We start from the raw sequence: 26281 nt of genomic DNA, 5'->3' as shown, positions 1-26281 counted from the left end.
CATTCTTCTAAACTCCAGTGAGTATGAACCCAAACCACTCGCCCTCTCCTTATAAGCAAATCCTTCTATGCTGGCGATCAGCCCCAATGAACCTTTCCTGAACCGCCTCCAATGCCAGTCTAATACTGGGTAAATAAGTCATCAGCAGAATTGTTGAGCAGTTATCCGGTGAATGTGTTCACTGTTGAAGACATAACAAATATCCCAAAAATACTTGTATATCAAGGCATGTTAATTTGGAACTTATTACAAACATCACGGAAGTAGTACTGTGAAGCTTAGTTGAACAAAAGGATGATTCGTCATCAGGACCTGATAGACTTCATCACAGAGTATTAAAAGTAGTCACTGCTGAGATAGTAAGTACATTGGTTACAATTTTCCAAAGTTCCCTAGGTTCTGCATCAGATTGTAAAATGGTTGGTGGATTCAGGAAAGGAGCAAGACTGCAGGAAACAATAGGCAGTTAGCTGTAGGTCTGTCTTAGGAAAAATTCTATAATCTATTATTAAGGTGGAAGCAAGGCACTTGGAGAATCTTAATTCAATCACTCAGAGTTGACACGGTTTTGTGAAAGGGAAATCATCTTTGGCTGATATATTGGAGTTCTTGAGGAAATGAGAGGCAATATGGATAAAGATGTGGTGTACTTGAATTTCCTAAAAGCATTCGATAAGATGTCACATCACAGATTACAACAATAACTAAACACAAACGCAACAAAACAAGAGCTCGTGAGGTGGGGAGCGACACATTCACATGGATACAGGATTGGTCAGCAAACAGGTAGCAGACCTGAAGAATAAGCAGGTCATTTTTGAACTAGCAGGATGTAACTAGTGTCACAAGGATTAATATTGGAACCTCAACTAGTTACAATTAATAACAATAATTTGGCTGAAGGCACCAAATGGTGTTAAATTTGCTGATGACACAAAAATAGATACGAGAGTAAGTTGTAAAGGTGACATAAGGAGTTTGCAAAGGGATATACTATAAATAGGTTAATTGAGTGGGCAAACATTTGGCAGATGGATGAAAATGTGGAAAAATATGAGCTTGTACATTTTGGCAAGAAGAACAGAAAAGCAGCATTTTATTTTAATGGAAAGAGTCTGAAGAACTCTGTGGGATCTTGATGTCCTTCTACATGAATCACAAAATGTTAGTACGCAGATACAGCAGGTGCTGCCTGACCTGCTGCGCTTTTCCAGCAACACATTTCCATCTCTGTTTCTACTTATTCCCAATGGATTAGAATACAAAATAAGGAGATGCTTCGCTGCAGCCGAACAGCATGTTGGGTAGACCACATCTGGAGTTCGGTTACAGTTTTAGATCCTTTGCTTAAGAGTGGCTATAACTGCATTGGAAGCACTTCAGAGTAGTTTCGATTGATGGATTTGTGGGCTGAAGGTATTAGGAAGAAAAGTTGAGCTGGGGTTTAGAATAATGAGAGCGGATGTTACTGAAATATGTTAAGATCTTGCGTTGTCAAGGTGGATACTGAGAGGATGTTTTCCTTTATGTGAGAGACAAGAACTAGGGGATACAGTTTAACAATAAAGAGACTCACACTTTTTCTCTCAGAGAGTCATGAGAACGTGGAATTCTCTTCCCTAGAGAGTAATGGAGGTTGAGTCATTCAATTTTTTTTAAGGCTGCATTTGATATTGAGGGGAGGCAGTAAAGTGCAGTTGAGGCCACAATCAGTTCAGCCACATTCATATCAAATGACAGAGCCGGCTCAAGGCACCATACGGCCTACTCAGGCTCTGAGTTTCTATGGTGAGTGAATGAAATAAGCTTTTATGGAGAAGGTGTCCCACAAGTTAAAACAATTGTGAGGAGAAATTCCACAGTCTAACACAGTCCTATCATCCTTTCCAATTTATGCACTTGTCTTAATTTAACTGTTGTCAGGAGAAGCAAGAATTACACATGTTGTTAAATAATGTGACCTGAAGTGCTAGAGAGCTTCAAGTGTGATTAACCCACATTCACCACAAGGGCACTGAATAAGCTCTGCAGACAGACTCCCACACCTCTAGTTAAAAGGCTTCACTTTAAAATAAAGTCCAACGTTTTCAACTCTGCTGTCCCTTCAGCATTGCCTCCCCCTGCCCCAACCCCACCAAGGGAGATTCAGCTCAGCAGCCTTGATCATTCTGTGAATTACTTCATTTTGTGGGTTACTCCTCTCAAGATGTACTGGATGGCAATAAAACCATGAGCCTGTAGCTGCAATCGTCTTGTGATGTTTGAATCTTCCAGGAAATCCATCCACATAATTTTCAGCATCAGGTAGCCTGAGGTTGTACTCTAGAGTGCTGCAGCCTCTTCAGTGTGCCAAGCTAATAAAACCTTCAGTAAAACTAAGAATGAAGGTCACAGAAGAACTGATGTAATAGCCCTTTCAACTGAATTTAAAAGCAAGGCCACTGTAATGTGAAGCTGGGAGATATTGAAAGGAGGCATCTGGAGCGATGGTTAATGCACACACCGTTACAAAGGAAAGCATCCTTTGTAATCTCAGGTGTTTGTCGTGAGTAAATGTAACATTAAATCTTTAAGAAATCTGCAAGCATTTGATAGGAAAGTGGATTCTTTTGTCTATGTACTGCTACAAAATTCACACTCTGAACAAAAGCCTTTTCTCCAGGTGCCTCTTTCCTATTCTTTGCCTAACACTGTATTTCTCATTTCTTGGTTGACACTCACTTTTAAATTCAGCTGAAAGGGCTGTTACATCAGTTCTTCTGTGACCTTCATTGTGTGTGGGAGTATATGTGTGAGCCGGCGTGTGTGTTTGTAATCATGTGTGTAATTGTGCGTGTGTGTAAATGTGTGCACTTATGTGTCTGTCTGCCAAGTGTGTATGCATGTCTATATATGAATGTGTGTGTGAAGGTTCTGGGTGTGTTTGTTTATGTGCACTTGCATATGTTTGTGTATGCGTGTGGTTATGTATACCTGTACTATCTGTGTGTGTGTGGTTATGTGTACCTGTACTATCTATGTGTGTGTGGTTATGTATACCTGTACTATCTGTGTGTGTGTGGTTATGTGTACCTGTACTATCTATGTGTGCGTGATTATGTATACCTGTACGATCTGTGTGTGTGTGTGTGATTATGTGTACCTGTACGATCTGTGTGTGTGTGGTTATGTATACCTGTACTATCTATGTGTGTGTGGTTATGTGTACCTGTACTGTCTATGTTGTCTGTGCATCTGGGTGCATGTATGCATGAGCGAGTGTGTAACTCAAGTGTGTGAGCCCTGTGTATGGGTGTGTCCACACATGAGCGTGTGTGTGTATGTGTGGCCGCACGTGCAGGTGAGGTGTATCTAAGTGTATGTGTATTTACATTCTGTTCAACCAGGACAAATCAAAGAATAAGATATAACAAGGATCGATTTGAGGCTATCCATTTTGAGCAAAAACAGGAAGGGAAAGGATTATTAGAATGGCGATAGATTGGGAAAGGGGGAGTTGTGACGAGACCTGGATGTCCTTGCAGATCAGTTGTTGAAAGTAAGTGTGCAGATACAGTAGGTGGTGAAGATAGCAAATAGGTATGTTCACCTTCATTGCAAGAGGATTCAAGTACAGGAGCAGGAATGTCTTGCTGCAATTGAACAGGGCTTTGGTGAGACCGCATCCAGTGTATTGTGTTCCATTTTCGTCTCCTTATCGGAGGAAGGATGTTCTGGCTATGGGCAAAATGTAATGAAGGTTTAACAGACTGATTCCTGGAAAGGTAGGGGTTTGCACCACCCCACACTGCCCTCAAAGCAGCTGGAGAGGCATAGGGACAACACATCCATCCTAGGACTAGCCAAACAGAGTTAACCATAAGAATTCCTAGAGCATGGCATTCCAACTGGAACTCTACCAACAAACACATTGACTTAGACCCCATTTACCACCCCCTGAGAGAAAGAACAGGAAATAACAATATCACATGAAATGACATCACTACAGGAAATGACATCACTGATCCAAGGAAACCTAAACACAGAAATAGAAAGTGGGCTATATCACCAGTGCTTCACCGGAGGCTCACTGATGATGGTACCTGGTATGGTGATGAAATGTCTAAAAATGAACCTTCCAGCTCAGTGAGCAAACTTACATCCAGAACCTCAACCTGAGCTACAAATCTTTTCAAAACTCGGGTGTAGAGACTGTCACATATCTCCCATTGAACTATGCCTTTGCAAAGGAAGTCTGGAGAGAATGATGCTGTGGTTTTTGTCAAGGTCGGCCTGAGCAGTTCTGTGATATGGACTCTGTGCTCTATAGTCTGATCCCGAGATAAACATAAACTGAGCCTGGAAGGCCATCAACTCAATGAAAGATGCTCTTTCGTCTACCCGAAATTCATTGGTCTTCCAGAACAAGGGGTTGACCCTGACCGAGTGTTGCTGACTGGCACAGCACGACATGCTGAGGGATGCCATAAAGTTTGGAAAGCTGTGGCCAAGGCGCAGTGAGGAAAGACCACTATATAAGGTCATTCTGACGAAGTTAAATGGGGGTCCATTCAGTTATCAGACCCCTCTCATGTCTCAAATGTATGTAAATATAGTATTTTATAAGTAAGAAATGCCTTGGGTATTTTGAAACTGTTGGTAAAGTCCAACTCAAATGTTTGTTTATTCTCATTATGAAAAGACTGTCAGAATTGAACTGCTTTAGTGACGATGTTTGTCTGTAAAGAATTTTATGAATAAAGTATATTTTTGAAATAAAGAAGTCCATTCGGTTATCGAAGTCTCCTGGTGCCTCAAATATATGTAAATAGTATCTTGCATAAGTAAGAAATGTCTTTTGGGTTGTTGGAACTGTCAGCAAAGTCAAACTCCAATGTTTATTTGTTTTCCACATACAAAGACGGTATAGAACTGAACTGCTTTAGTAAACGTATGTATATAAAAATGTTTATGAATAAAGTATATTGTTGAAATAAAAAACGTTGATGAGCTGGAGTCTGAACTTTAAATACTGTGACATATCAGGGAGGGAGAGAGTTACCTGGACGCTGTGTTTTAGGAGACAGTTATACACCTTAGATTAACTACCTAGAATTCGGTTAGTGGTCAGGAACAGGAGGGTGTGAATCCACAGCACGGCAGGATCCAGGAAATAGTGCTGAAGGAGCCTCAGCTCTTCGGCCTAACAGGTTTGAGATTCTTGCTCCCCTGTGTGGATGAGAGTGGGTGCTGTAGGAAGGGTGAGCAAACTAACCATTGCACCTTGGTACAGGGAGTCATTCAAGAGAAATGTAGTTGTAATCAGGGATAGTATAGTCAAGGGTATAGACACTATTCCCTGTGACCAGGATCGAGAGTCCAAAAGGCTGTGGTATCTGGGTTCAGGATATCTCATCTGGGCTGCAGAAGAACATAAAGTGGGAAAGGAAAGCTCCAGTTGTCACGGTCCATGTAGATACTAATAACATATTGTAAAAAGAGGGAAGAGGTTCTGCTGAGGCAATTATGAGAAGCTAGGGGCTAAATTAAGAAGCAGAACCAGCAAAGTATTAGTCTTCAGATTATCACCTTAGCCATGAGCTAATTGGCACAGGCTCAACAAGATTAAAGAGGTGTATGCGTGGTTCACATAATGATGTGGAAATTCATATTTGTGGGACTGTATCAGTACTGGGGAAGGAGGGAGCTGTTCCAATGGGATGGGCTCCACCTGAATCATGCTGGGACCAGCGTCCTGGAGAATCATATAACTAGGGCTATAGATAGGGCTTCAGACTAAATAGTGGGGGATTGAGTTTAGTTACGTGAAACATTACAAAATCAATGGTAAAGGAAAAGATAGGATTGCTGATGAGTGATGGGATAGACTAGAAAATAAATGGAAGGGGCAGAATGTGTGAATGTCACATTGTACCAAGGAACCATAAAAGTTCCTCGATAAATTTAAAGATTTGGCATCTTCATGCACAAAGCATTTGGAATAGGGCAGATGAACTAATGGCAAAAATCAAAGAGACAAGGACTTTGAACTAGTTAAACTGGGGGGAAGGTTCAAGAGAGGTTATCAAAATTTCCAGAACAAGTTATAGGTCACTTAGTATATGGAAATGGTCAGAAATTTAACTTCAAGCACAGCAAACAACTATGAGAGGATATGGTCAACACAGGACTGATGGTGTTGTACTTGAATGCATGCATGATTTGGAGATGCCGATGTTAGACTGGGATATATAAAGTTATAAATTACACAACACCAGGTTATAGTCCAACAGGTTTAATTGGAAACACACTAGCTTTCGGAGTGCTGCTCCTTCATCAGATGGTTGTGCTATTGAAGGAGCAGCTCTCTGAAAGCTAGTGTGTTTCCAATTAAACCTGTTGGACTATAACCTGGTGTTGTGTGATTTTTAGCTTTGAATGCATGCAGTATACAAAACACGATAAATGAACTTGTAGTGCAGATTGGTGTGTGCAATGTTGTGTACATCACAGAGATGTGTCTTCAAGTGGGTCAGGGCTGGGAACTAAATATCCAAGGCTATGTGTTCTATCAAAAGGAATGGCAGATGAGCAATGGGGGTTGGGTAGCCTTGTTAGTAAGAAATGAAATTAAATCAATAGCTAGAAGCTATATAGGGTCAGAAAGCATAGAATCTGTGTGGGTAGCATTAAGGAGCCACAAAGGGAAAAAAACACCCTGATGGAAGGCATTTACAGGCCTCTGGCAATAGTCAGAATATGGAGCAGAAAATAAATCAGGAGACAGAAAAGGCAAGTAAGAAGGGCACTATTACAATGATTATGGGGGACTTCAATATCAGCTGGACTGGGAAAATCAGGTTGGTAGTGGATCCCAAGAAAAGGAATTCGTGAAATGTCTACGACATGGTTTCTTGGAGCAGCTTGTGGCTCAGTCCAGCAGGGGACAAGGAATTTCTGGATTTGGTGCTGTGTAATGAGGTAGACTTGATAAGGGAGTTTAAGGTGAAGGGACAGCATAACATTGGTAGTGGCCCTACCCCTGGACAGAAGTTCAAGTCCTACTTGCCCCAGACACAGGTGGTAATGTGTCTGAACCAGCTTGATTTAAAATGTCTAAAAGCAAACCAGAAACATATCATGTGGTGAAGATTTGTGGGAAGCCAGAGAATTGGGAAACCTTTAATAACCAGCAGAGGACAATTTAAAAAAGTAGTGAGGGGGGAGAAGATGAAAAGTGAGAGTAAGCTATAAAAGAAGATTGCAAGAGCTTTTTAAATATATAAAAGGTAAGAGAGTGACAAAAGTGGACACTGGACCACTGGAAAATGAGGCTGGAGAAGTTGTAATGGGGAAGTAGTAAAGAAATGACAGAGGAATTATAAATAAGTACTTTGAATCCATCTTCATGATGGAAGACACTCGTAGCATACCAGAACTTCAAGAGAGTCAGGGAGCAGAGGTGGGCAGAGTAGCCATCATTAGGGAGAAGGTGTTGGAGAAGCTGAAAGGTCAGCAGATGGATAAATCACCTGGATAGGTTGGATAGATCCCAGGGTTCTGAAGCAGATAGCTGAGGAGGTTGTAAAGGCACTTGTGTTGATCATTAGAGCTCGGGAGGGTTCCAGAGGACTGGAAAATGGCTAACATAACAACCCTGAATAAGAAGGGATGGAGGCAGCAGACAGGAGATTACAGACTGTTTAGCCTGACTGCAGTTGTTGGTAAGATTTTAGAGTGCGTTGTTAAAGACGAGATTCAGAGTTCCTAGAAGTGCATGGTAGAGTCAGCATGGCTTTGTCAAAGGGAGGTCAGGCCTAACAAATCTGACATCACCAATTCACCGACATTGAAGCCGTCGTCACTTCAGTCACCGCCAGATTGCCGCCACAGCCACGAGGAATAAATCAGAGTCCCCGCTGAAACCGATGCACCACTGCCAGGAGGGACGGACCAGACCCACTGATGACGAAGCCTTCAATAAAGCCACGGCCACTGAGGCCACGAGGAAGGGACACCCAGATCCATCACGCTGCTGTCACCTCGCAACCGTCTTCCTCCACCACAACCACGGCAAAGAAGGAAAGGTGGGCTTTCACACAAAAGAGAAATGAAGAAACAAAACAAAAAACAAACAAAGATACATGTGGCCAGCCAGGTGAGCAGGAGCATACGGCTACAAAGCCTAAATATTTCCCACACTGGTGGTGCCACCAAGGGTTTTAATGGCCGTACCTCAGGGGCCTGCAACTTCTCTCTGTCCATCTCTCTGTCTCACTCATTCTCTACTCATTGCAATCAGTCCTTCCTGCTGTAACATCAGCACTCAGTCAGTAATCCTCTGAACATCACACTTAAAATGGCAGAGTATGACTCCAAAGCCTGAGCTCGTCCATTCTTCCATTTCTTTTTGTCTTTTTCCTCTTTTTGTGTTTATTTTCTTCCTCTTCTTTTATTTTCTCTGTATTTACCTCCACTCCTCGGAGAGTATCAGTGGTGGAGAGTTGAGCCAGTGTGGACTCAGTGTGCGTTGAGGTAGCCTGACATGGACTCCCTGCTTTAGAAAGACTGTAATGCTGATCTTATACCTTTACTTCTTTATTTTTCTAATTTATACCAAAGATTTTGTATCTTTTGAACCTTTGTACCTAGCTTTATAAGACGTGTGATGCTGATCTTTTAACTTTATTTCTTCATTTTTAAAAATTTATATCTAAGATTTTGTACCTAAGATGGTGCCGAAAATAGTGACTTTGTACATTTTTGGCTGTACTCACGTATCCCTGTCTGTGAATACATGTGACAATAAACCGACTTCTAATTCTAATTCCCTTGGTCCTTCTAAGCTCCTAAACCACCAGCCTACACATAAACTCAGAGAGATGTTGACAAAGGTCTTGATCAGGATAAATGCAAGATTGCACGAATTGGCCAATTTGTTACAACAGGGGAAAGCATTGGATCAATGGTTTCTCTATGTCAACACATTGGCCATTCAGGGTCAGCTTGGGAACCAATCAGCACATTTTCTCCTGTAGTTGAGTTATAGAGATTTTACAGCATGGAAAAAGGCCCTTAACCCATTGCATCTATGCAAATCATCAAGTATTTGTCTATTCTAATCCCATTTTTCAGTACTTGGCCCATAATCTGTTATGCTATTATTAATAGTTATGATATTTTGAAATTTGGCATTTTTGCTTTCATCTTGATGAGTCCAAGATGAAAAGCTTTGGCAACATAGCTTAGATTTCAGCAATACTCAGGATTTGTATTACCAAAAACACAAAGCTGACACCTTCTTCCAAACACTGGGAACAAGACTTACTGCTCGAGCCTATTCGACCACCCCATTATATCATGGTTAGACTATATGCCAACTTCATCTATCCATCAGTAGTAGGGGTGTGGAATGGGCTACCTGCAACAGTAGTAGACTCACCAACCTTAAGGGCATTTAAATTATCATTGGATAGGCATATGGACAAGAATGGAATAGTGTAGGTTATATGGGCTTCACATTGGTTCCACAGGTTAGCGCAACATTGAGGGCCGAAGGGCCTGTACTGTGCTGTAATGTTCTATGTTCTATCATTGATCCTATCCCTCCATCCTTTTACCTAACAAAAATGTATCGATTTTAGTCTGTAAGATTTTTATTGACTCCAGAGCTTTTCCAGGAAGAAAGTTTCAGATTTCCTTAACCATTTGTGTGGAAAATAAGATTTTCCTGATTTCACTGCTGAACTACCTGTCTCTAATTTTAAGATCACACATCCCTTGTTTTGAATTTCAGGGTAATAAGATCCCTGTAACTAGCCTGTCTGAATTTTCTTGTATGATTTTGTACCTGACCTGCTGAAGTCAATGAAGTACAAGCCATGTTTAAGCAACCTTTCCTCTTAAATTAACACTCAAACCCTAATAGTAGTCTGGTGGATATGCTCTGCACTCCCTCAAAGGTCAGTGTAGTGAGGTAAAGTGCCCAGGGCTTGACTTAGATGGAATGGCCCAACAGAGGCCTGTATGCCGTCATACTTTATTTCCACTTGGACAATCCTGGACATTGATTCAGCTTGCTCAGAGCCAGCTCTTAGAGTGAATAGAATCTCTAACACTCCCGTTTACATCTGTCAGCCAGAGCTCCCTGACTGAACCGGATTAACAGCCCCAATCAGGGAACTCATATCCTATGAGGTGCGCCTTGTTACAACTACTACATTAGACACCTGTCTATCTTAATCCCATTATTTTATTAATTTTTGTGGTTCCATTGTGCTCAAATAATTTCTTTCCTCAATTTACTTTTTGTTTCCCTTATGTCAGTGTTATTTATCTCTCATCTGTATTGTAAAAATAGAATATATGGTGTTTTTTGTCAACGAGTCTACCATTCTATTATTGTCCATTATAATATCTCCTGTTTACTGGGCCTACAATCACCTTTACCACTCCCAGTCTCTTAATCTTATTTCATATATCTTTGCTATTTATTTCAATACAGTTTGCAAACTTTAATCATTTTTCTTTTTTGTATTTCTTTGTTGCAGTCTCAATCTGTTGGCATTCTCCCACACCTTGTGCTTGTGTGCTGTTTTTCATTTGATACTGTCTGTTACTTCATTCGCTGGCCTGGCTTGCTTTGCAGCACCAGTGAAGGATTTGCCTGGCAGAGCAAAAGACTGCTTTGTATTGTACCCAAAAATATCATTGAATATTTCTCATTGTAAATCTGTAGATTTACTTATTAGCTTACTGCAATCAATTTACTCATTGTCCCTCTGAAATTCACCTCGTGATAAATGTGAAGTCTTGGTTTATCAGCTTTTACCAAAATCCAACATCAAATTTTATTATGGTCACTATCTCCAAGATGTTTCCTTATCCTCAGATTGTTAATTAGTTGTGGCTCACTATTCAAGCCTAAATTGAGTAATGGCTGTTCCTGAGTCAGTTCTAAAACATTTTGTTCTAGAAATTCATCCAAATACCTTTCAGATCAATATCTTCACTGTACATCACCTTCTGTACGAAAATAATATTTGTCCATTATAATTAAATTGTTCTGCTCCACAATTTCAATTAGACATCCCTCTCACTATATTAAAGTTATGTCAGGAAGTTGTCTTCATTGTTTCATAGAATATTGCTGTCACTAGCAAGGTCAGTATTTGTGGCCCATCCTTAACAGCCCTTGAACTGTGCAGTTTGCTAGTTCCAACAGGAGTTAAAGGTCAACTTTTACACTGTGTATCTGAAGCCACATGTGGGTCAGATTGGGAAGTCACACGCCGGCAAATTCCTTCATTAAAGGGCATTAGTGAAACCAATGCGTTCTTACAACAATTGGTGATAGTTGCCATGGTTACCATGACTAAAACTGGCCTTATATTCCATTGATTAAATAAATTTAGTGCTACCGGCTGGGGTAATGGGATTGTCTTTGAGAAGGTGACAGTGAGCAGCCTTCTTAAACCACTGCTGGGTAGGACGTTGGAAGTTTGACCGAGTAACAATAAAGGAACAGGGGACTTAGGGATTCTGAAGCCTCACACCGCGAAGATTAATCCTTTCTGCCCACAGTTACTGGCTGATGTGACAGTCACATTCCCAAGTCAGGATGGTGTGTGGTTTGGAAAGGAATTGTAGGTGGTGTTGTTCCCATGTATCTGAAGCCCTTGTCCTTCTATGTGGTGGAGGTTTCAGGTTTGGTAAACATTGTTGAAGGAAGCTTTGCAAGTTCCTGTTGCACATTTTGGAGATGGTACACACTGCTGCTGCGGTGTGTGCCAATGTTGGGGGGAATGAATGTTTAAGGTGATGAATGAGGTGCAAGTAAATTGGGCTCTGTTGCCTTGAACAGGGTCGAGCTTCTCAAGTGTTGTTGGAGGTTTCCTCGTCTAGACATGTCAGGGACTAACCTTGTAACTTTTGGCTTAGTGGTGATGGAAAGAATCTGGGGAGTCAGGTATTGTCTGTGGAGTCTATCACATTCTGAGCTGCTCTATGGTCACAGTATTTTTTTATGTAGTAAATTTCTAGTCATTGCAAGCCGATTGAAACTGCCTCCTTGGTTAGATGGACACTGTTTGCATTACCCCTATTAATGCCTTTCCTCATTCTCCATGAACACAAGTCAAAAACAGGAAGCAACCTGTAAACGGAGAGCAGAAAATGCTGAGAATGCACAGAGCAGCTAAATCAGGACTTGCTGAGGGAAGTAGCAGGTTGATACCAGGAGGCCAATTCCCCCAAACAGGACAGCCCTGTAAGGAATGGCACCAATGCCATGAGCTGGTTATAACAACATGTGCCCACAGCATGAGATTCCACACCAATGCTGTTGCTATCTGGGAGTGTCCCGTAGAAAATCATCACTGGAGATGGGTGACACTGAAGGCTCACACAGTGAATATTGACTGGTGTCTGATTGACCTTCTTTACATTGAAGGAGGAGAAAATGAGGACTGCAGATGCTGGAGATCAGAGTCGAAGAGTATGGTGCTGGAAAAGCATATCCGAGGAGCAGGAGAATCTGTCAGGCAGCATCCGAGGAGCAGGAGAATCAACGTTTCGGGTCTTGATGAAAGGCTTTTTGCCCAAAACATCGATTCTCCTGCTCCTCAGATGCTGCCTGACCAACTGTGCTTTTCTAGCACCACACTCTTCTACTTTACTTTGAAAACATTATAACAGAGACATGGCAGAGAATGAGGCCATTTGATCCATTGAGCCCATTCTTGGCAAGCCATTGATCAATCCAGTCTTAGTGCCTCTGCCCCACAAATCTATCTCACTTAATGTCCACTTTATTTCATCTGTAAATCACTGATGGTTTCAACTTCCAACCCTCTCATGGGCAGTCCGTTTCAGGTCTTTTTCACTCATGTTAGCCTTTGTGTATCTTGCACAAAGCCTTGAATCTGTGTCTCCTATTCCTCGCATGACTGGCTACAGGATCAACTTTTCCTTGCATGCCTTGTTTAACCTTACACATGCAAACCACCTTCGTCTGTGTAATCTCCCTTCATAATTTAGGTATCAGGTATCCAGGTATCATTCTGGAATGTACTGCAAACCCTCCAGTTACTTGGCATGTGTTTCTGAGTATCATGACTGCATTATACTCACATTGTACTCACTGTTACACAGATAGCAGCACATTGTGTGCAAACTGAAAAGATTTGCTGGATGCATGTGATAATTGATGAAGTCGCCATATTCCCGCTCTCTCATTAGAGAGACGATTGGCCAGTGGGTAATCTGAGGGTTTAACCACGCCTCAGGTGAGGTTAGAAAGAGAGCCCTTCAGCCACTGCAGGAATTGAACCCACACAGGTGGAATCACACTGCATCACAAACCAGCCACCCAGCCATCCAAGCTAACCAGCCCACCTTGAGGAAACACTGCCGTTGAGTGTACGTGCACATACAGGCAGAGGGCAGCACTGAACCTTCACGCAGGTCTCTCCCTCCCCATTGCCACATTGTTTTAAGAGTTTCTCACCAGTCGTAATCCATGACAGCAATGATGACGTTGACATGGTCCATATTCTCGTTGGGAATGTCAAACACCAGGGCCTCATTGTATACTGGGTTCAGTGTGTTCTTCTTTATTGACGTCTTCCGCTTCTTCAGACGCCTCCCCTCACAGATCAATGACGCCTTCACATAGGGATCTGTAAACAGAGAGGGAGGGATGGTGGGTTGGATGACAACCAGGCCAGAGCCCTCCATTTCTTGATACTTTACATTCTGCAGGGCATTCACCCCTATGTCACACAGCATCCAAACCCAAAACAAAATTCTGCGAACTAACCTCTAACTGAGTAAAGACATGCCCTAATATGGAGCTCATCTTGCAATCCCCACATATTATTTCCGTCCTGCACTGATAAATCGACTGAGCTGTAATTAGCCTCGGCATCTTCAGATTGGGAAGGGTGAAACTGAGAAGGTGAAGAGTCCCTTTCCTGAATGGAAGCTATAGGAGCAGGCCATTCAGTCCCTCTAGCCTTTCCCAAATTAATTTCAGTCAGAATCAATCTGGACTTCAACTCCTTGACTTGCCCTTTTACTCATTTCCCTTAATACCCTTAGGCAACAAGAATCTATCAATTTAATTGAAAATACCCCCATGCAGCATCTATGGCTATTTTATGAGAGAAGGTTTTTCTTCATTTCTGATGCAAGCCCTTGTAACCTCTGATCAAATGGGAGCATGTGCAGGGGTCAGAGGTCTAAGCTCACACAGGGTCACTTTGGTTCGGATACCAGGGGAGCTGACAGCATCTGGTCGTCCACTTTGGCAACAAGAAAAGAAAAACAGATTATTATTTAAATGGTGCAAGACTGCAGAATACTATGATGAGAGGAAACTGCATGCCATTGTACATGAATCACAAAATGTTAGAATGCAGGCTCTGCAGGTAATTAGGAAGATAAATGGAGTGATAACCTTTATTGCTGGGGGAATGGCATATAAATAAAACATAGAACATAGAAAAGTACAGCACAGAACAGGTCCTTAGGCCCACAATGTTGTGCCGAGTCTTAATCCTAATGTATAGTAACTTAACCTACGTACCTCTGAACTCACTGCTATCCATGTGCAGTAGGGAAGACTTCCTACTACTGTACAGGGTATTGATAGAACCTAAATTATAGAACCATTGGTATTCAGTCTCACAAGTTTGCTCTGCCATTCATTAGGACAATGGCTGATCATCCACTTTAATGCCTTTCGTCCCACACTATTACATATCCCTTTGCGTCACTAGAACTTGGAAATCTGTAAAGATAGAGGGTTTCCAGCACCCTCGAGGGTAGAGAATTCCAGATTCACAACTCTGAGTGAAAACAAATTCTCATTTTCGTCCAAATTGGCTTCCCCTGATTTTCAAATTGTTCTGCTGATTCTAGACTCCCCAACCAGGAAACATGTCTTACCTGGACCTACTATTCCTGGCTCCTGAACATTTTGTAGGCTTTAGTGAGATTCTCTCTCTTTCTTCAAAACTCTAGCTCCATTTTTGCAGCAGGAGCAGTGAGAGCGAGCACCAGGAGGCTGCTGGGAAGGCAAACTGATCCTTTAATAACATATGTCGTGAGTAGGTGGAGCGCATGCTGAGCAGGAGGGGACACGGGACTGCTGAGTAAGTGATGGAATATATTTGTGTGGTTGCTTTACGTGAAACACTACTCAGGTAGTGTCTCCCACTCATCCTCCTCGTCCTCTAACCAAAAAATAAGGTTCTGTGCGCTGATTCGGTAAGGTTACTAATTTTTTTGATAGTCTCTTTGGGAATTCAGAACAGTGGGAATGGGATGTTAGGGCAGTTGCATGTTCCTCCTGTAGGATGTGGGAGGTAAGGGTCACCACTAGGGTCCCCACTGATTTAAACTGCAGGAAGTGTACCCAACTCCAGCTCCTCGGAAACCATGTTAGGGAACTGGAGCTGGAGCTGGATGAACTTTGGATCATTCGGGAAGCGGAGGGGGTGATAGAGAGGAGTTATAGGGAACTAGTCTCCCCTCAGGTACAGGAAGAAGGTAGATCTGTTACAGTCAGGGGACGGAAAGGGAACAGGCAGGCAGTAGAGGGATCCCCTGTGGCCCTTCCCCTCAATAATAAGTATGCAGCTTTGGATACTGTTGTGGGGGGATGACCACTCAGGGAAAGCCATAGTTGCCAGGTCTCTGGCACTCAGCCTGGCTCTGTGGCTCAGAAGGGAAGGGGGCAGAATAGAAAAGTGCTAGTGGTACAAGACTCAGTAGTTGGAGGAACGGACATGACATGCTGTGGTTGCAAAAAGGACACCTGGAAGGTATTTTGTCTCCCAGGTGCCAGGGTCCGGGATGTCTCTGATCAAGTCTACAAGATTCTGAAGGGGGAGGGTGAGCAGCCAGAAGTCATGGTGCACACTGGCACCAATGATGTAGCTAGGAAAAGGGATGAGGATCTAAAAAGTAATTTCAGGTAGTTAGGTTGGAAGCTAAAAAGCAGGAGGAGCAGAGTAGTAAGCTCAGGATTACTACTGGTGCTACGTGCTAATGAGACGAGGAACAGGGAGCGAGTGCTGCTAAATGTGTGACTACAGGGCTGGTGCAAGAGGGACAACTTCAAAAGTATCTTGGGGTACCTTTTGGGAAGGTGGAACCTGTACATGAAGGACAGGATGCACTGAAACAGGAGGGGCAGCAATGTCCTGGGTGGGAGATTGCTAGAACACTTCGGGAGGATCTAAACTACTTTGGCAGGGGGATGGGAACCAGAGCTACAGATTAGATGAGAGGGTAGTTGTTGAGCAGGCAGGAATAGAATGTAGAGAGTCTGTCAAGAAGAATACACAGTTGATAGGGCAAAGGGATGGGTTAAAGTGAGTCTGTTTCAAAGCAAGGAGTGTCAAGAATAAGAGTGACGAACTTAGAGCATGAATCAGTACTTAGAACTACTGTGTTGTGGCCTTAATGGAGACATGGATTTCACAGGGGCAGGAATGGGTGCTGGGTGTTCCAAGGTTTAGATCTTTTAAAAAGAATGGGGGGTGGAGGGAAGTAAAAGAGGAGGGTGAGTAGCATTGTTAATTAGAGAATGCATCACAGCTGCAGAAAAGGAGGTTGTTGAGGAGGCTTTGTCTACTGAGTCAGTATGGGTGGAAGTCAGTTTTCCATTGACACCCCCCCCCACCCCCCCAAATACAGCAGATAGATGGAAGAACAGATTGGAAAGCAGATCTTGGAAAGTTATTGTTATGGGTGACTTCAACTTCCCCAATATTGATTGGAACCTCCTTCGTGCAGATGGTCTGGATGGAGCCAATTTTGTCAGGGGTGTCCAGGAAGGATTCCTGGCTCAACATGTAGATAGGCTGACTGGGGGGGAGGCCATATTGGATTTGGTGTGAGGTAGTGAGCCAGGCCAGGTGTCAGATCGCTCAGTGGGACAGCATTTCGCACAACTGCCTGACCTTTATCATAGCCATGGAGAGGAACAGGAACAGACAGTACGGGAAAGGATTTAATTGGGGGAGGGGAAATTATAATGCCAATAGACAGGAGCTGTGGAGTATAAATTGGGATCATTTCTTCTACGAAAAATACATAATAGAAATGCAGAGGCTGTTTAAGGAGCACTCGTTGCAATTGTTGGATAACTTTGTCCCTCTGAGACAGATAAGGAATGGGAAGGTGAAGGAGCCTTGGATAACAAGAGAAGAGGAGCTTGTTGTCAAGAGGAAGACAGAAGCTTACTTAAGGCTGAGGGAGCAAGGATCTGGCACAACTTTAGAAGATTCCAGGGTAGCCAGGAAAGAACACAAAAATGGACGAAGAGAGCTCAGGGGAGGTACGAGAAAGCCTTCACAGGAGGGATTAGGGAAAACCCAAAAGCACTCTACACTTACGTGAGGAATAAGAGAATGATCAGAGAGAGGGGAGGGCCGATTAGGTATGGTGGAGGGAACTTATGTCTGGAGTCTGAAGAGTTGGGGATGCTTTAAATGAGTTTTTTGTTTCAGTATTCACTTGAGAAAGGGACCTTGTTAATAGTGAGAACACCGTGGACCAGGTTAATAGACTTGAGCAGATTGATATTAAGAAAGTGGATGTTCTGGAATTCCGGGAAACATCACAATAGTTAAGTCCCCAGGGACAGACTAGATATATCCAAGGTCACTACAGGAATCAAGGAATGAGATTGCTGCAGCTCTGGCGATGATCTTTGCATCCTCACTCTCCACGGGAGTACTACCGGATGTTTGGAGGGAGGCGAATGTTGTTCCTCTGTTCAAGAAAGGGAAATTCCTGGGAATTACAGATCAGTCTGTCTTATGTCTATGGTAAGCAAGGTACTGGAAAGGATTCTGAGATATAAGACTTACGACAATTTGGAAAACATAGTTTGATTAAAGACAGTCAGCATGGCTTTGTGAGGGGCAGATCATGCCTCACAAGCCTTAATGAGTTCTTTGAGAATGTGACGAGACAAGTTGATGAAGGTTGAGCAATGGATGTAGTGTATGTGGCTTTCAGTAAGACATGTGATTAGGTTCCCCACGGTAGGCTCATTCAGAAAGTTAGGAGATATGGGATACAGGGAAATTTGGCTGTCTGGATACAGAATTGGCTGGCCAAAAGAAGACAGCGAGTGGTAGTGGATGGAAAGTATTCCACCTGGAAGCCGGTGACCAGTGGGCTCTCACAGGGATCTGCTCTTGGGCCTCTGCTCTTTGTAGATTTTATATATGACTTGAATGAAGAAGTGGAAGGATGGGTTAGTACATTTGCCGATGACACAAAGGTCAGTGGTGTTGTAAATAGTGTCGAGGACTGTTGCAGGCTACAACAAAACATTGACAGGATGCAGAGCTGGGCTGAGAAGTGGCAGATGGAGTTTAACCTGGATTAATGTGAAGTGATTCATTTTGGAAGGTCGCATTTGAATGCTGAATATAGGGTTAAAGACAGGATACTTGACAGTGTGGAGGAACAACAGGATCTTGGAGTCCATGTACATAGATTCCTCAAAGTTGCTATCCGAGTTGATAGGGTTGTTAAGAAGGTGTATGGTGTTTTGGCTTTCAAACGGGAGGATTGGGTTTAAAAGCCGCGAGGTTTTGTTGCAGCTCTATAAACCCTGGTTAGGCCACACTTGGAATATTGTGCCAGTTCTGGTAGCCTCATTATAGGAAAGATGTGTATGCTTTAGAGAGGATGCAGAGGAGATTTACCAGGATGCTGCCTGGATTGGAGAGCTTAGAACATAGAACATAGAACGTTACAGCTCAGTACAGGCCCTTCGGCCCTCAATGTTACACCTACCTGTGAAATTAATCTGATGCCCATCTAACCTACACCGTTATTATCCATATGTATGTCTAATGCCCATTTAAATGCTCTTAACATCAGTGAGTCTACTACTGTTGCAGGCAGGCCGTTCCACGCCCCTATTACTCTCTTGTCTTATGAAGAGAGGTTGAGCGAGCTAGGGCTTTTCACACTGGAGAGAAAAAGGAAGAGAGGTGACTTGATAGAGGGGTACAAGGTAATGAGAGGCATAGACAGAGTAGAAAGCCAGAGACCTTTCCCCAGGGCAAAAATAGCTGCCATGAGGAGTCATAATTGTAAGATGATTCAAGAAAGGTTTAGGGGAGATGTCAGAGGTAGGTTCTTTACACAGAGAGTGGTGGGTACGTGGAATGCACTGCCAGTGGTAGTGGTGGTGGTGGAGTCAGAGGCATTAGGGACATTTCAGCGACTGTTGGACAAGCACATGGACGGCAGTAAGTTGAGGGGTGTGTTGGTTAGGATGATCTCAGATTAAGATAAATGCTTGGCACAACATTGTGGGCCGAAGGGCCTGTACTGTGCTGTACTGTTCTATGTTCTAACACAGATCCAATCTCTCTTCATAGGATAGTCTGGCACCCAAAGAACACATCTGATCAATCTTGATTGTACCTGTTCTTTGGTAGTAATAATATCCTTTCCCAGGTATCCTTTACAAGGGGACACAGCTTTAAATTGGGAGCGATAGATATAGGACAGTTGGCAGAGGTGGTTTCTTTACTCAGAGAGTCGTAGGGGCGTGGAATGCACTGCCTGCAACAGTAGTTGACTCACCAACTTTAAGGGCATTTAAATGGTCATTGGATAGGCATAGGGATGAGAATGGAATAGTGTAGGTTAGATGGGCTGCAGATCGGTTCCACAGGTCGATGGGACATTGAGGGCTGATGGGTCTGTATTGGTAGCTTTGATAATGGTGATTGTGAGTCTGCTGTAATGTTCTATGCTTTATGTAAGGGGTCCAAAGTGCACACAGGTACCCTAGTACCTAAATAACATTCTGTACAAATGGAGCAAGACTTCACTACTCTTGTACTCAAGTCCTGTTGTGATAAAGGCTAATATTCCATCAGCCTTTCTAATGGTCTACTTGTCCTGGAAACAATTCAGAGATGGTTCACCAGTCTGGTTCCTCGGGTGAAGGAAAGGTTGACTAGGTTGGGCCTGTACTCACTGCGTTTGGGAGAAAGACAGGTGACCTCAATGAAACTGACAAGATCCTGTGACAGGGTGGATACTGAAAGTAGGGAGAGTCTAGAACAAGGGGGCAGATGGAGGCAAAGGTCATTGGGGTAGAGGGCAAAAAGATGCAAAAATCGATTCGAGGTTCACGACAAAGGGGATCCTTTGTTCGCCATCTGCGTGCAGTGGTGAAATTACCTGAGAATCCAGTCAAATCCATCGCCTTAAGATTGGTGGCTTTGATAATGGTGATTGTGAGTCTGCCTGCCGTCGGGAGATAGCACAAGGAGAAGTTTATCTCACCCAGATCAGCTTTCTCCTGGGGGAAAGAGAACAACTTTAGTCAGGCAGCCAAGCATCCCAGAATACTTCACTATGGCGTTTTGACTTGACGTTGGCACAAAGGATTCAAATAGTCCTCAACTCGCTTTTCTCCTGAGGTGAAAATATTGCCAAAAGGACCAGAAGCCCACAGCAGCAGTGAATGGAATCACTGAATTGTACATTAGACTTATTCCACCAAGACTGCTCCCCCTTTCCCCTTTCTCTGACTGCAGACTGCTTGCTATTTATAACACTCCCTTTCCAGAGAGAAAGCTGGAGAAAAAGCTTATATTTCTATCGCGTTTCTCCTGACCTCATAAAGCCACTTTACTGGCCAATCTTTATTCTCCCATAGGATACGGGCGCCATGGGAAGCAGCTTCAGAACAGATTAAAACCAGAAGGTGCAGGATCAGAAATAGGCCATTCAGCCCTTGAATCTGCTTTCCCATTCAATCAGATGATTGCTGATCTAATGATCCTCAACTTCAGTTTCCTGTCTTTTCCCCAGAACCCTTGATTCCACTCTTGATTAAAAAATCTATCTCAGGTTGATAGGCAACCTACAAATCCCTTCATAGCATGTCAGCAGTAAATGCAGGAGTGACTCCTAGCCCATTGTGCTAGAGTGGCTCCCCCCCAACTGAGATTCTCCTGCTCTTTGGATGCTGCCTGACCTGCTGCGCTTTTCCAGCAACACATTTTCAGCTGAGAACCTCTGGCTTCAGGTTCATAGCCTGTTCTGGGAAAAAAAAAAGAGACTGAGGAAGCAGATGTAAGATTACACTTTGCTTGCCCTGTGCTTCTCTAGATGCAGGAAACAAGGAAGAAGGTAGTATCATAGAAGGACGTGGAATTCCATTCACCAACAGGGAAAATTTAAGGAGTAGGCGGCAGCCCAGTGTGGAATGCAGTGTCACTCGCAGTCTGTCCTTGAACGAACTGTGTGGCTTGTATGGCCCATTTCAAAAGGCAGATAAGAGTCAACCACATTGTTGTGATCACATGTAGACCAGGTAAGATAAAGATGGCAGATTTCCTTCCCTAAGAGACATCAGTGAACCAAACAGCATTAAATAATAGTTCAATGGTCACTGTTATTAGTTTCATATTCCAGATTTATTGCTTGAATCTTAGATTCCACCAGCTGGGGAAGCAAGATTTGAACTCTTATCCCCAGAGCATTCGGCGAGGCTATTGGGCTACTCATCCAGTGGCATTACTATGACCCACCATTAGGGAGGCAGCTCGGTGGCTCAGTGGTTAGCACTGTTGCCCCACAGCATCAGGGATCCAGGTTCAATTTCCACCTCAGGCGACTGTCTGTGTGGAGTTTGCACATTCTCCCCGTGTCTGCGTGGGTTCCCTCTGGGTGCTCCGGTTTCCTCCCACAATCCAACAGTGTGCAGGTTAAAGAGGATTGGTCGTGCTAAATTGCCCATAGTGTTAGGTGCATTAGTCAGGGGTCAGTGTAAGGTAGGGGACTGGGTGTGGGTGGGTTATTCTTCGGAGGGTCGGTGTGGACTTGTTGGGCCGAAGGACCTGTTTCCATCCTGCAGGAAATCTAATCTAATCTCTGTGTAAACTGTTATAATATAGGCTGTTTGAACAGCTGTAATAGAATCCACACTGGGCCACGGTGCGGGAGGTCCAGGGAATATCACCTTCAAACACAAAGGGAGGGACCTGTGCCCCTCCTGCCTAATTGGCACTAGCTTCTGTTTGTAGCCTTGTGCTGAGCTAGCTGGCTGACTCCTCAAGCCACCAAGACATGCACAGGGTGAAAGAGATCAGAGGTCACAGGGTTCTCACTGTCGAATACTGTCCTGAGCTCCATTGCAATGCATCCCCACCATGGTCGCACAGCTTGCCAATACCCACAATCTAGAAATAACACACAAGGAATAATCACTTCTTCTTCACTATCTCTCTACCTCGAGTCATGGGCTACTGAAGGTCGAGGGATAGTCATGGAACGTTACTTTTTAATTGGCATTGCTGGCTTAACTCATCCCTAATTGTCCTTGAGAAGATGATGGTGAGCTGCCTGCTTGAAGTGCCACAATCAAGGTGGGGGGGAGGTGCTGGCGTCATTGATACTGCCATTGGACTAATAATGCAGAAGTTGAAACTTTATTGCTGGAACAGCACAGCAGGTCAGGCAGCATCCAGGGAACAGGAGGTTCGACGTTTCGGGCACAGGCCCTTCTTCAGGGCCTGTGCCCGAAACGTCGAATCTCCTGTTCCCTGGATGCTGCCTGACCTGCTGTGCTGTTCCAGCAATAAAGTTTCAACTTTGATCTCCAGCATCTGCAGACCTCACTTTCTCCCCTAATAATGCAGAAACCCAGGCTCGTGCTGTGAGGACAAGGGTTCAAATCCCACCGTAGCTGATGGTGAAATTTGAATTCAATTTTAAAAAAAGCTGGCCCATTGGTGACCATTTAACCACAGTCAGTCTGGTTCAGGGAAGGAAACCTGCCTTCCTTACTTGGTCTGGTCTATATGTGACTCCAAACCCACAGCGATGTGGTGGACTCTAGCCCTTGCCAGTCACACATAGACATCCCATTGACAATTTTTGTTTCAAGTGGTCTGGGATGATGGATATATCAGAGCCCAGTAACTTGTCCTCAGGGAGCAGAGGAAGGATCCATGATTTCTGTCCCTGGGGGTGATGGGAGGGAGGGAGTTTCAGGATTTTGAACCAAAAACACTCAGGCAACTGAAGAAGGACCTCCAGTTAAAAGACTTAATGGTCAGGTGAATAAATCACCTGGAGGTTTGTAATTTTCTGGAATTTGCTTTGTAAACATGAGTACTAACATGATGCTAAAAATGGAAACTGAGAAGCCTGAAGGATATACCTTCGGGTGTTTTGGTGGCAATGCCCCAGTGGTATTATCATGAGGCTATCAATCCAGACAGTCAAGATTAAAGTGGTGCTGGAAAAGCACAGCAGGTCAGGCAGCATCCGAGGAGCAGGAAAATCGACGTTTCGGGCAAAAGCCCATAAAAAATCCAGAGACCTGGGTTCAAATCCCACTATGGCAGATGGTGAAGTTTGATTTCAAGATATTAAAGAAATATCTGTAATTAAGAATCTAATGATGATCATGAAATTCTTGGGGAAAATCCCCATCTAGGTGGTTCAGTAATGCCATTTAGGGAATGAAATCTGCCATCCTTCCATGGTTTGACCTACACGTGATTCCAGACCCACAACGGTGTGATTGACTTTTAACTGCCCGCTGGGCAAATAATGTTGGCCGACAACCCATGAACAAATTTTAAAAAAGGCAGAAGTGATTTCCCACTCAACATTATTCTGAAGCTGGAGCTGTCAGCTGGTGCACTTGTCTGTATTACAATTAAGCTCGAATGCATTTTAAAAACATAAAAGCAGTGCCAGATCTTCACTTTCTGTTCCAGATTCTTTCAACACACGAAAGCCTTTGTCACTTTCTTATTAAAACCTTAGTTGTTCAAGTTACTGAACTGAAAACAATGAAAACCTTCACAGCACAAATGCTGACTCTCTTAATTGAATCAGTACATCAGAGCGGTTAATAATCCTAAATCTATGTCCTTGTGTCCTCCTCCCCAACCATCTCAAAGGCCAATTTGCTTTAACTGAAATGGCAACTTGAGTCTGAAGGAGAAAGGTGCCTTTTAACACCGCACCTACTCAGACCGACCACAAGATGTCACTGGCTGTAGCTCTCTGGCAGTGTCTCTTGGTAGCAATGTAGGAAGTTACAATTCACAACCAGTTACATTTTGGCCCAATCAGAATATGGCACAAATCGCTTCCTAAAGACGAGAGGGTGGATGGAAATTTCCAGAAGAAGGATTCACCATTTTGACCCTGTTTCTGACGACAACCAGAATAATAACACTTAGCCGCATTAATGTAATCAAACATTCGAAGCCAATCCACTGGATCATGATAAAACAAATGGCACTGAGCCACATAAGGAGATATAAGGTTGTGTGAGCAAAAGCTTGATTAACAAAGTAATAATTTCTCTCTTTTTCCTTCCGAGAGAAAAGGGCCCCAGGCTTTTCAAAGAGTAATTAGGAATGGGCTACATACTCTGGCCTTGCTGATGACACTCCAATGAAAGAATCAAAAAACATCTAATGAATTCAGGAAATGGGTGGGGTGGTGGATGCTGCCTGCTGCTGAGGATTATTGGAGTGGGAAGTAGAGAGGCGGGAAGGGTAAGGAGAGAATTACAAGGTTTGAGACCTAAACAACTTAAGGCACCAATGGTGAGTCAACTAACATTGGGGACAATGAAAATTGAAATTGCTGGAAAAGCTCAGCAGGTCTGGCAGCATCTGTAGAAAGAAATCAGAGTTAACATTTCAGGTCCAGTGACCCTTCCTCAGAGCACAGTCCTAAGGAAGGTGTCACTGGACCTGAAACATTAACTCTGATTTCTCTCCACAGATCCTGCCAAATCTGTTGATCTTTTCCAGCAACTTCTGTTTTTGTTTCTGATTTGCAGCATCCACAGTTCATTTGGTTTTTGCTTAAAATTGGGGATATACAGATGGATGGACCTTATTAAGCAGATAACTGAAGATGAGACTGTAGTGTACTGAAAATTGCACTGTATATTTTAATCACTTGAGACCACCATACACACATGTACCAGCAGAGAGGGTCAGCAAAAAGATCACAAAGAATTCATGTTTAATACTGTGTGCAATTCTCATTCCACGTCTCCCTGGCTAAATATATATCTGTTTATGTTCAAGGAACTTCACGAAGATCTTGGCAAAGGGAAGGAAATGGACGGTTATGATGATGATGCCATGGAGTCCTCTTTCCCTCTAACACAGAGGATCTTTCCGCTAACAGCCCAGAGACTATCAGCAAATGTCACTTTTGCCACTGTCTGGGATTCTATCACACAACATTAGGTTATAGTCCAACAGGTTTATTTGAAATTACTGGTGATCTTACATTTATGAATCTGCCTTCTGATCTTCCCCATTAGTGGTAACATATTCTCTATGTCAGCTCTATTAAACCCATCCAAAGTTTTCTGCTTCCAAGAGAGAGATGCTCCAACATTCTCAAAGATTGCCAGTGACACTCACCTCACCTCCCAGGAAAGGGTCAAAAAACATCCGATGTGTGTGTGTGTGTCAGTGTGTGTGTGTGTGTGTGGTGTGTGTGTGTGTGTGTGTGGTGTGTGTGTGTGTATGGATGTGTGGTGTGTGTGTGTGTCTGTGTGAGTGTGTGGTGCGTGTGTGTGTATGGTGTGTGTGTATGTGTGTGTGTGTCAGTGTGTGTATGTGTGTGTGTCAGTGTATGTGTGAGTGTGAGTGTGTGTGTGTGGTGTGTGTGTGTGGGGTGTGTGTGTGTGTGTGTGTGTGTGGGGGGGTGTAATGGTTGCTGCTGCAGAGAGTTATTGGCCCGGGAGGTGCATGATCATGGGAAATATTTTTAAAAACTTGTTCATGGGCTCTGAGCATCACTGGCTGAGCCAGCATTTCTTGCCCACCCCTAACTGCCCTTGAGAAGGTGATGATGAGCTGTCTTCTTGAACTGTTACTATCTATTTGCTGCAGGTAGCTCTGTAGTGCTGTGATGGAAGGAGTTCCAGGATTTTGACCAAATGACACTGAAAGAATGGTGATATATTTCCAAGTCGGGATGATGAGTGGCTTGGAGAGGAATTGTGGGTGGCGATGCTCCCATTAAACTGCTATCCTTGTCCTTGTAGATGGAAGTGGGCATGGTTTCAGAAGGTAGAGTCAAAGGAGCCTTGGTGAATGGTGAAGGCGGAGAATGTTACATCGTATAAAGAAACATATTTTGCAGCAAAGGAATTTGGAGACAGAGAGCGGAGCTGGAAGACTGGTTTTATTAGAAATCCAGGCTATGACTCACCTTTCAATAAGCTCCTTCCGCTCTGCAAAGTTCTGCCAAA

The 26281-nt window shown here is 43.4% G+C and overlaps 1 protein-coding gene across 1 annotated transcript in view; it reads right to left on the bottom strand.

Moving 5' to 3' along the window:
• Nucleotides 1–26281, bottom strand: part of syt3 (synaptotagmin III) — a 102992-nt gene that overhangs the window by 10585 nt on the left and 66126 nt on the right. Inside the window, exons 5-6 of the mRNA XM_043679639.1 lie at nt 20209–20329; nt 13487–13658 (exon numbers count right to left, since the gene is read on the bottom strand). Of these exons, the coding sequence (XP_043535574.1) occupies nt 13487–13658; nt 20209–20329 (293 nt within the window). The remainder of the gene's footprint in view (nt 1–13486; nt 13659–20208; nt 20330–26281) is intronic.

The sequence above is a fragment of the Chiloscyllium plagiosum genome, chromosome 39 (genome assembly GCF_004010195.1).
Source record: "Chiloscyllium plagiosum isolate BGI_BamShark_2017 chromosome 39, ASM401019v2, whole genome shotgun sequence".
Classification (NCBI taxonomy): Eukaryota; Metazoa; Chordata; class Chondrichthyes; order Orectolobiformes; family Hemiscylliidae; genus Chiloscyllium; species Chiloscyllium plagiosum.
This window is presented reverse-complemented; position numbering and strand designations above follow the sequence as displayed.